General features: G+C 42.9%; 1 protein-coding gene across 1 annotated transcript; it reads right to left on the bottom strand.

Moving 5' to 3' along the window:
• Nucleotides 1-877: 877 nt before the first annotated feature.
• On the bottom strand, nt 878-10,307 carry LOC310843710 (collagenase 3-like). The gene is made up of 6 exons (XM_083737393.1): nt 10,096-10,307; nt 8,766-8,986; nt 8,533-8,678; nt 4,870-4,995; nt 3,577-3,738; nt 878-1,563 (listed from the first exon to the last, which is right to left on the bottom strand). The coding sequence occupies exons 1-6, from the start codon at nt 10,198-10,200 to the stop codon at nt 1,550-1,552; spliced, it is 774 nt and encodes a 257-aa protein (XP_083593519.1). The 5' UTR covers nt 10,201-10,307; the 3' UTR covers nt 878-1,549.
• Between the last annotated feature and the right edge of the window lie 279 nt (nt 10,308-10,586).

Here is a 10,586-nt window from a genome sequence, read left to right as displayed (position 1 = left end):
AACCTTCCCCTCCTGCTGCAACAAGCTCCTCTTCCCCCTTTCTCCCAGGGCCAGGAGAGGCATGAAGTGAGAAGACCAAAGACAGGTGCACTGGCATAGTCTCAGATTGCATGGGAGGGATCCAGGAGAGGAGGGCACTTAGCTGTGGGAAGTCGGGGACCTTCAGTCTCCACAACAGCCTTATGCGGCAAGACCTACCGAGAAGAGTTGCTGTGCTCTTTAGGCCTGGCAATCCTGAGCTGTCTTTGTGTCTTCTAATAAAGAGTTAATAGACTTACACAGTGTGATTTATTGCTGGACTGTGTGTATGTATGAAGGAAAGGGACACAGGTGGCGCTGTGGGTTAAACCGATCAGAAGGTCGGCGGTTCGAATCCCCGCGACGGGGGGATCCCATTGCTCAATCCCTGCTCCTGCCAACCTAACAGTTCGAAAGCACGCCAGTACAAGTAGATAAATAGGTACTGCTCTGGCTCCCGCCAGAGTTAACAGCATTTCCGTGGGCTGCTCTGGTTGACCAGAAGCGGCTTAGTCCACATGACCTGGAAGCTGTATGCCGGCTTCCTCGGCCAGTAAAGCGAGATGAGCGCCGCAACCCCAGAGTCGGCCATGACTGGATCTAATGGTCAGGGGTCCCTTTACCTTTACCTATGTATGAAGGAAGGACTGTAGTTTAGTTTTGCATGCAGAAGATCTCAGGTTCAATTCCTAGCATTTTGGGGTCAGGCTGAAATCCTGGAGAGCTGCTGGCATTCAGTGTAGACAATACTGACCTAGGTAGACTAATGGTCTAACTCGGTATAAGGCAGTTTCCTGTTCCCCAAACACCTAGCTCCTGTGCCAGATAACAAACTAACCCTTAAAAATGCTTACAGACATTTTAAATAAATTAAACTGCTTTATTTGAAGCTTTTTTCCGATCCCAAAAGAGCAATACATTAACCAACCGTTCCTTAGCCACTCCTTTGAAACATAACAGCAAAATTTCACTTGTGCATTCTCTTTTTAGAGTTACTAGAGATTAAATTTGTTGAAAGGATCATATAATATTCACATTTGCATCATTTCCACCAATTTCCTTAATTTTATTAAAAGAGCAAGGATGTCGAGGCCAGAATCACAAGACACTGTAAATATTAAGTTGTCTCCAGTTGTCTACTCAACGCAGACCTACTGAAATTGTCGGGCGTGAGTAACTTAGGCACGTTCATTTCAACGAGTCTACTCTGAGTACAATTTAGTTAGATATAATCGGTTGGATTAAGTCTAGCAGAAGTCATTGGCCTTTTAGGGTAATCAGAAACAGGAACCAATTCCCTTAGAACTTATCCTTCAAATCAGGGTAGAAAAAGGTCTGCAAATTTGCATATATATTCTGTCTGCTGTAAGCAATATACATACTTAACTTACAAAGCTTAAGTGATTTTTAAAAAAAGATTTCACACTTCCCTATTCTGCAGTTTTGCTTCATTAAAATAACAATTTGAAAAAAGAAACGTAAGAGCAAAATATGGACATTTTGTTTCTTCTGGAACATGTTGTGAGGGGATTCATTTTCTTTTACCTGTGTGGAAGCAATATAAACAAAATTAAATAGAAATTCAGAAAGAGGTATTTTTAAAAATCCATATAGATCACAATGGACAAGATACTATCAAATGCATACATTGTGTACATTACAAAAAAGGGAGGAAATTGGTATTGTAGTTAACCAGACTTTTACCTAATAGGGTATTCATAAAAATACACAATATATTTTCCCCCCTGTTATGTTTTCTACATGGGTACTATTTCTTGTTTCTTCTTTCTGTGTGTTATCTTACACTGTGCACTAGCAATTTTGCGCTTTTTACGGTATTTTTCAATAAAGATTATAGAATTTAAAAAAAGTACTCTCAAATGTAAGACGATTGATGTAATCTTACTCAGTGCTCAAAAGGAAATCTCAGTGAGTTCAGTGGGGCTTGCTCTCAGCTGAGTGGGTATAAGATTGCAGACCCTTACTTCTTTTGCAAGTTACAGGTAGGTAGCCGTGTTGGTCTGCCATAGTCAAAACAAAATAAAAGAAAAAAAATTCCTTCCAGTAGCACCTTAAAGACCAACTAAGTTAGTTCTAGGTATGAGCTTTCGTGTGCATGCACACTTCTTCAGATACCTTCAGATACCAGGTATCTGAAGAAGTGTGCATGCACACGAAAGCTCATACCTAGAACTAACTTAGTTGGTCTTTAAGGTGCTACTGGAAGGAATTTTTTTCTTTTATTTTGTTTTGCAAGAGCATTTCTCCCCCAATCCTAGCCCTCTTGCAGCAGGACTTTCTTAGAGCAACTTTGGACAAACAAACAAACAAACAAACAAACAAACAAACAAACAAACACAATAGAATTTATATTCTATTCTCCTCCAAGGAGCCTGTATAGGGTGCAGGCTGCCTTTAAAAGCCGTCCAGAAATTTCAGTTAGTTCAGGACAGACCTGTGAGATTGCTAACTGGGAATGGGCGATATAAACACAGTGGACAGCATGTTGGGGTGGTGTCACTGACCTGACCTCCCAACAGCTGAGTTGCTACAGCTTATTGGGAAAGAAAGGGAAAGGTTGCAGAAAGTTTGGTGCAGTGCAAGAGCATTGCTGGTGTGTTTGCGCTGCGCTGACCTGCCCACCGCCTTGCCCTCCTTCCTGGTAAGCAGCAGTGACTAACCCGTCGGGAGGTCAGGCGAGCACAGCTGCCCCACCATACAATCTGTTACTGACCAGTGTTTGGTCTTCTTTACTAGGTTCCAAGTCCATTTCTTCTGGAAGGTTTTTGTTCCACCAAGCCATTAGTCAAATGAACTGCTATGCGTTTTATGTAATTTGAAATTTGCAGGAAGGGTTCCTGTGCTGCTGTTCACATGTGCAATTTGGATGGATATTGATTGTTATGTCGATGTTATTGTTCCTTTATCATTTTGGTAGCACCTCCGATTGCTGCACAGACCCACATTTGAAGGAAATAAAATGCAAGCCTAATCACCAGTGTGTTCAGCTGGAAAAACTGGCTATAAATGAATTTTTGAGCCCTCCAGGTATCATTTCACGAAACGTAGATTTCGTTTGAGTATTTCTGAACTCGGGGAGATTGGTTATTTTTTGTCCCAGGTTGTTAATTCATTTTACTGCTAGAGTGAGTAAGAACAAGTCATGAACTTCCTAAGCAAAGCCTGTTCCTGAAATAGCTGCTTTTAGCATACATTCAACACGTGTGTTTGTGATCCTTCCATTTCTTTCTTTTTTAATATAATATTTATTATTTTCTTTCTTTTTTCCTTTATAACAACCAAATAAAATTTCTTCATCACATATACCTTTGCTCAAATTGAGCTTTGACTTCTTCCTGTCTGATCCTTCCATTTCTTGAGCAGTTCCTGTGCTCATCAATAGTTGCATTTTTTAAATGTCACATAATTAATTCATATATATACAGTATCTATATATCTATATATATCAGACTTCAATTTCTCTATGAAACCACACTAATTGCAGATTTTGTTATAACTAATTTAACATAGGGAAGGAACTTTAGACAGTGAATTTACCGTATAAACTCTGGATTCCGTCCCTGTCGTCATCTGAGAGACGGAAGTTAATTGGGTTCACATAGGAATAGGTAGGATACATCAAAGCGCCACGGACATTTGAATGAGCCAGCCCCAAAGAATGACCAAATTCATGTGCAGCCACAAGGAACAGGTTGACTTCTAAAACACAGAAAACAACTCAGATGAGCAGTGCGTATTAGCAGGGCCGGTCCTATCATTAGTCAAAGTGAGGCAACTGCCTTGGGCATCTTATGCTGGGAGAGGCAGCATTCCCCTGGACTAAGGCTGTGTACACACCATACATTTAAAGCAGCCTCCCCCAAAAGAATCTTGGAAGCTGTAGTTTACCCTTCACAGAGCTACAATTCCCAGCACTCTGAACCTACTGCAATTCTCAGGACTTTTGGGGGATTGGGAAGGGATGTGCTTTAAATGTATGGCATGTAGGGAGCTGGTGACATTCCACAGAGCATTTTATAAGCACAGTGCTACTGAAGGAGACCCACGTATGTCAAAGTTGCTGTCAGGGATTCTTTAGATGTGATTCCTGCATTGCGGGGGTGGGACTAGATGACCCCTGGGCTCATCCTGCTCCCTACAGTTGCTAGCAAGTGCTTCTGGAAAGCATACAGATAGGGAGTGTAGTCAATAAAACCCCCTTTTCCTGTTGCTCCCTGCCAACTGCTATCCAGTGATTTCTGAATCATGTCTAGAAGCCATTGATAGACTGATCCTCCATGAATTTGCCCAGTTCTTCTTTAGCTGTCTATAATAGGTGCTGTTCTAGGGATGCGGGTGGCGCTATGGGTTAAACCACAGAGCCTAGGACTTGCTGATCAGAAGGTCGGCAGTTCAAATCCCCGCGATGGGGTGAGCTCCCGTTGCTCGGTCCCTGCTCCTGCCAACCTAGCAGTTCAAAAGCACGTCAAAGTGCAAGTAGATAAATAGATATCGCTCCGGCAGGAAGGTAAACGGCGTTTCTGTGCGCTGCTCTGGTTCGCCAGAAGCGGCTTAGTGGTGCTGGCCACATGACCTGGAAGCTGTACACCGGCTCTCTCTGCCAATAAAGCGAGATGAGTGCTGCAACCCCAGAGTCGGTCATGACTGGACCTAATGGTTAAGGGCCCATTTACCTATAGGTGCTGTTACCTGCACGTGACAGCGAATTCCATGCATGAATTGTATAAAACAGTGCAGAGTTGTTGTTTTTGAGGGGTTGTATTTGCGCACAACACACTGATGCCCCAACGGGACCTGGCTCACACATTTTGAATATATATATATATTTACCTCTGTTGGTTTCTGACCAGCGTTCGGCCTCATCGAAGTGGGCATCTCCACCAAGGCCTAGCCCAGGGGCAAAAGCATGAGCCAGAACTCCGCTCCTCCCATCGAAAGGGATGTTGTCACCATGCTCTGAGTTGGAAAGGGAAAACGAGGTATTACCAGCAGTTCAGTCTCACCCATTAGTCTTGAAGTACACAGGTTGCAAGGACAGCCTCCACCAACAAACTCTTCCTGGCTCTGAATTCTCAGCCTTATTCCTTAGCTCAGACTCATTCAACTATGGCAACTTCCGAGTTTGTTGTAACTTCAAGATCTGTCTGCGCTATTTGTGTTCAGTTGCCCTGCCATGATGAGTTTTATAATGTAATTGTATTATTATTATTATTATTATTATTATTATTATTTATACTGTATTTTAATAATGCTTAGGTATGCTGCTCAGAGCCATTACATTAAATTGCAGTTAAGAAACAGTTAAAAGAACAGCAGCAGCAGCAGCAGCAGCAGCAGCAACAACTTAGACTTACTACACCCAATCTCAAAAAAGTCTTTTGGTTTTTGGGATTGCTGTGTGTGGCTTATTTGCTTGTGGAGTTATAGATGTTAAAAGCACAGCTCGTCCAGTTGGAATTTACAGGATTATTATTATTTTTTAAAAAATGAAATGGAACAATAGTCCACATAGTCACAGTTTATCATGCCCATTAAGCAACTAAGCATGGGTAAAATCAGCTAGCTCCTACTATAGACTTGCCTTTCTAATAGATTTCCATAGAAAAGTTGTTACTGATGGCAATTTAAACTTGGATCATATATAATGGGGGGAAGGGAAGGGTAGACATCATGTGAAGATTGGCATAAACCTATAGAAGCCGTTTTCCAAAATGGCCACCTGCCATAACCCTGCAGTTCTTTGTACTCCATTTTTGTTCTTAATATCACCCTGTATAATTTGGATACATCAGTAACCCTGGCTGCCTTATAGCTTAACCCTACCTCCAAGTCATTTATGAACAAGTTCGAAAACACCTGTCCTGTCCAGATCCTGGGATCCATTTTTTTTTATACATCCAACCACTGTCCATTTAGTCTTAGCCTCTACTTCCTGCCCCTACACCAATTACTGATTTAGAAGAGGATGTGCCCTTTTATTCCACAACTGCTATGCTTGTCGGGGGTTTCGGCAAAAGCTTTTCGAAAGTCCAAGTACACGGTGTCTACTGGATCATCCCTATCCACAAGCTTGTTGACACTCTCAGATAATTTAGAAAGCTTAGTCATGCTCTATCAACATCACGGCAGCCACTTCCCCATGCCCTTGTCCTATGTCACTCCAGTAGTGTTGACAGAGGAGAAGTGTGGGGAGAAAGATTCACATGGCTGCTTCCACTGTGAATGTCAGCAGATGGTAACATACGACCTCATCCTGCAGTCGGGAAATTGGTATGAATGAGTCTGGTGCAACTCAGTACAGAGAAGAATTGTGGCTGGCAGGTCCAGCGTTTGGGGGCAGTTGTCACGGGTAGAGTTAAGATGCAACAAGCTTTGGAGTGCCCCGGGATCTGCTAGTTAGGTAGCACCGCTGAATGGTAGTGTACAGGGCCGGATTTAGGTTTGATGAGGCCCTAAGCTGCTGAAGGTAATGGGGCCCTTTATAAGTCCAGCTTATATTTTGTCAACAGCAATTTTTTTGTGTTTTTCGCTGTTTTTTGTGTTGAATATATGCTATATGGTAATGTATGGACCTAATAGGTATCTGGGATGCGGGTGGCGCTGTGGGTAAAACCTCAGCGCCTAGGACTTGCCGATCGCATGGTCGGCGGTTCGAATCCCCGCGGTGGGGTGCGCTCCCATCGTTCGGTCCCAGCACCTGCCAACCTAGCAGTTCGAAAGCACCTCCGGGTGCAAGTAGATAAATAGGGACCACTTACCAGCGGGAAGGTAAACGGCGTTCTGTGTGCTGCGCTGGCTCGCCAGATGCAGCTTGTCACGCTGGCCACGTGACCCGGAAGTGTCTGTGGACAGTGCTGGCTCCCGGCCTATAGAGTGAGATGAGCGCACAACCCTAGAGTCTGGCAAGACTGGCCTGTACGGGCAGGGGTACCTTTACCTTTACCTTTTTAATAGGTATCTAAAGCCATTTGCACATAACAAAGTATGTACATCACAGGAGCCTACACAACACAAAACACTGTTGCTGTATGTAGGTTATATTTTATTTGTTTTTTATCTTACACAGTCATACCTCCATTTACGTAACCCTCTGGTTATATAAACTTCGGGATGCTCGTGCGACAAACCTGGAAGTATTTTACCGCTTGTGCAGAAGCAATCTGCACATTAGAGCGGTTCATAAAAAACTTTTTTTTGGATAATTCCTCCTCCAAAGGTCTTATCTAGGAATTATATAGCTATATCTGAAATTTCATGCATATCGGTTAATATCTTGACCCTGCTCCATGAAAATAGCTGTTTACTTGGCCATTTCCCTATGTCGGGAAGGCTGAAATTTCAATTCAGTGGAGCAGGGTCAAGGTATGCATGAAATTTCAGATATAGCTATACAATCCCTATTGTAGTAAGACAAGACCTTTGGAGCAGGCATTCCCCCCACCAAAGTTTTTAATGAACCGCCCTACTGTGCATGCGCAGAAGTGGTCCTCAGGTTGCAGAAACCTCGGGATCTGACCGGACCTCCGGAATGGATCCCATCTGCAACCAGAGGTACCATTGTATTTTGGAAATGTACACCCAGTTTTTCCCCTTTAATTTTTTTGGCGCCCCCCAAGAGAATGGGGCCCTAAGCTATAGCTTGTTTAGCTTATATGTAAATCCAGCACTGGTAGTGTAGCTATAGGGCATCAAACAGGTGTGAATGGCTATACAATTGACCCTGCCCATGTGGCTCTTCTTCGTTCATGCACCCCCGCCCCAGCGCTGTAGGATTGCATCATGGGGGAGTGGCCTCAACCATCTTGAGGACAGATTCCTGCAACGATCCCAGGATGGGGCTGTCCTTGGAGATTGTTTGGAGACTGACACCATGCTCCTTTAGGGCATGATTCTTTGTCCCATAAAAGGCTTTAAAAGGTGAACACTGCATAAACAAGGCATTGCCTCCTATCCATCATGGTCACTGCAATCTGCAGAGGCTTCTTGGCAGTGCTATACACAGTGCTATACACTGAAGAAATGTGCATACACACGAAAGCTTATACCAAGAACAAACTTAGTTGGTCTCTAAGATGCTACTGCACAATTTTTTAAATATATTTTGACTGTGTCAGACCAACACGGCTACCTACCTGAATCTAGTGCCTTGTGTATAGTAATGCAGAAAGGTGTTATATGAACTAAAAGTGACATGAAATTAAATGAAAGATAAATAGGGTGAACGTATATAAAGGCAAAGCTGACGGCGGCTACTTAGCTACGAAACACCTTCCTCTGAAGGTCCTTCATACCAAATTTCAGATATTTCCCCAATACACACACACACACACACACACACACACACACAGAGTTTCAAAGGCTTGAGCAAGTTTTTAACGGTTGGGGATATTTTTTTAATTGCATTCCCCCCTGTAAAAATAAATAAATATCAGGTTCTCTGAAGAGGTATGAGACATAGACATGAACAAAACACATCAGCCAAGGCAGCCTTACCATTATATGCAAAAGAAATTTCAATATCAGCAGGTCCTGTTGTTTTCCTGAACTGCAGGGGGGTCACATCGCTCCACACCTTAAATGCCTTTGCTATGGCCGCGTCTACCTTGCTTCGAGTCATATCGGGGGTGTAGTTATTAATCCTTTGAGCAGTGGAGGAAAATGCAATATTAGTACCTAGCCAATTTATTTATTTTTTGCATTTTTCAGAAAGGTGAAGCTCAGCTAACCTGTAAGTCAGTAAGTTTTTATTCCATCTCTCAGTTCCGAAAGTACGATACTCCAAGACATCTGGCACACCACATCTGGGCTGATCCATTACCTGCACAGTCTCTGTGTCGATCTTTCCTGTTACCTTCAAGTGAAAGAATTCCTGCATTTGTCTGATTTGTTCTTCCAGGGTATGCTTCAATACTTTTTTCACAGCTGGGAAAAACCTGTTCAGGTAAGCCTGGAATAAAAAAGGGACCATTTAGTTTGGATCTTTAAGAACATGTGAAGAGCCTGGTCTCACAGTGGACAGCTAGATGCCTATGGTAAGCAGGCAAACAGCATTCTCTCAACTTCTTCCCATTCTGGCTCATTGCTTGCTCATTGTTTATCCTCTGAACATGCCAGTTCTCTCACTGGCATTTATTTTTAAGTCTAATCTACATTCCAATCACCCTCCTCCATCTATTGCCTAAAAAAAGAATACCGCACCTGCAGTGATTTTCGAAAAAAGCACAGAACAGAGAGAAACCATTCGTTGCATTCTGTGTACAGAAGCTATGGAAAGAAGTCCAGTAATGAAAACGTTCCTCAAAATTAGGGATGGAGGAGAAATTCAATTCACTTTGCCTTTAAAGGTGAACCTACCTAATTCACAGTTTCCCAAACAATATGCGACCCAAAACCCAAGTATGAGAGCCAGTGTGGTGTAGTGGTTAGAAAGGGTGGACTAAGATATGGGAGGCTAGGGTTCAAATTTCCCACTCAGCCATGTAGATAACTGGGTGACCTTGGGCTAGTTGCTGCCTCTCAGCCTCACCTACCTCACAGGGTTGTTGTGGGGGGTAAATGAGGAGGGGGAGACCAATGTATGCCACTTTGAGCTCTTTGGAGAAAAAGGTGGGATATACATGTGATAGATTAGATGGGGGGGGGGAGAGAGAGAGAGAGAGAGAGAGAGAGAGAGAGAGAAGATACAATTTGCTATTCTCTGAATTTTGCAATGCAGTTCTTCAGTCAAATACAAAAAAGCATATATTAGTAAAAAGACTATGCAAAAAGACATTATATTAGGAAAAAATTCTTTGCAAATTCATGTCTAGTATGGAATATTATTATTTTTTAAAATGTGTACATTAGGAGGAATCAGCAATAACATGCTGATGAATCTCCGTGAAGACTTGAAAATTTGCAAACTTATGTGGAAATGTGGAGAACTAGATTAAAGACTGGAAAAATGAGAAACCTAAATTGACAGATTTGCCCATCTCTCTACTCCACATAACAGTAGCAGAGCCCTTGCTCTATAGTTCTATGGCATTATCTGTTAACGCTGCGATGGCTACATACCTCAATGAATTTCAGATCCTTGATTTTCAATTCTGGCTTTTGAACTGGAAAGGTGGAGCTGCAAGGCAGAAGCATCACAGCCCACAGGAGCACCACATGCCTCATAGTGGAGGTTGTTGAAAGGTTGCCTGCACCAAAAGAAGAAAGCCTTTGGTGTATCTCATCTTGGAGCCCAAATGGGCAAGCTTATATATGCCTGACCAGTGTGGCATGTTGTAAAAATCCAGGTGACTCACTTTATGGCGCTCGCCTGCTTTTTGTGTGTGAATGGCTCTGGATGGTCAAATGTCACAACTCCAAAATGATTACGAGGAAACATTAAAGGCATGTCTTTCCTCCCCTCCTCCTCGTTGTTGACATTTCCACTGATGTCATTTCGCTTTGTCCCCATCCCATCTTTCCTTTCACTCTCTAAAACCACAGGACATAGGGAAGTTGGCTCTTCTAAATCCACCCAAAGCATCTACTGTACGACCCCACCCTCTTTGGCT

Source organism: Podarcis gaigeae, assembly GCF_964106915.1.
Source record: "Podarcis gaigeae genome assembly, chromosome: 4".
NCBI lineage: Eukaryota > Metazoa > Chordata > Lepidosauria > Squamata > Lacertidae > Podarcis > Podarcis gaigeae.
Note: the sequence above shows the minus strand (reverse complement) of the source record. Positions and strands in the feature narration are given on the sequence as shown.

Bases quoted from the DNA above. Each gene is read 5' to 3' on its own strand.
- LOC310843710 (XM_083737393.1), bottom strand. From the start codon at position 10,200: ATGAGGCATGTGGTGCTCCTGTGGGCTGTGATGCTTCTGCCTTGCAGC. The intron at 8,679-8,765 runs GTTAGCTGAGCT...CACTGCTCAAAG, and splicing joins AAAAACTTACTGACTTACAG to GATTAATAACTACACCCCCG. The intron at 3,739-4,869 runs GTAAATATATAT...TCTGTGTTTTAG, and splicing joins CTGGTCAGAAACCAACAGAG to AAGTCAACCTGTTCCTTGTG.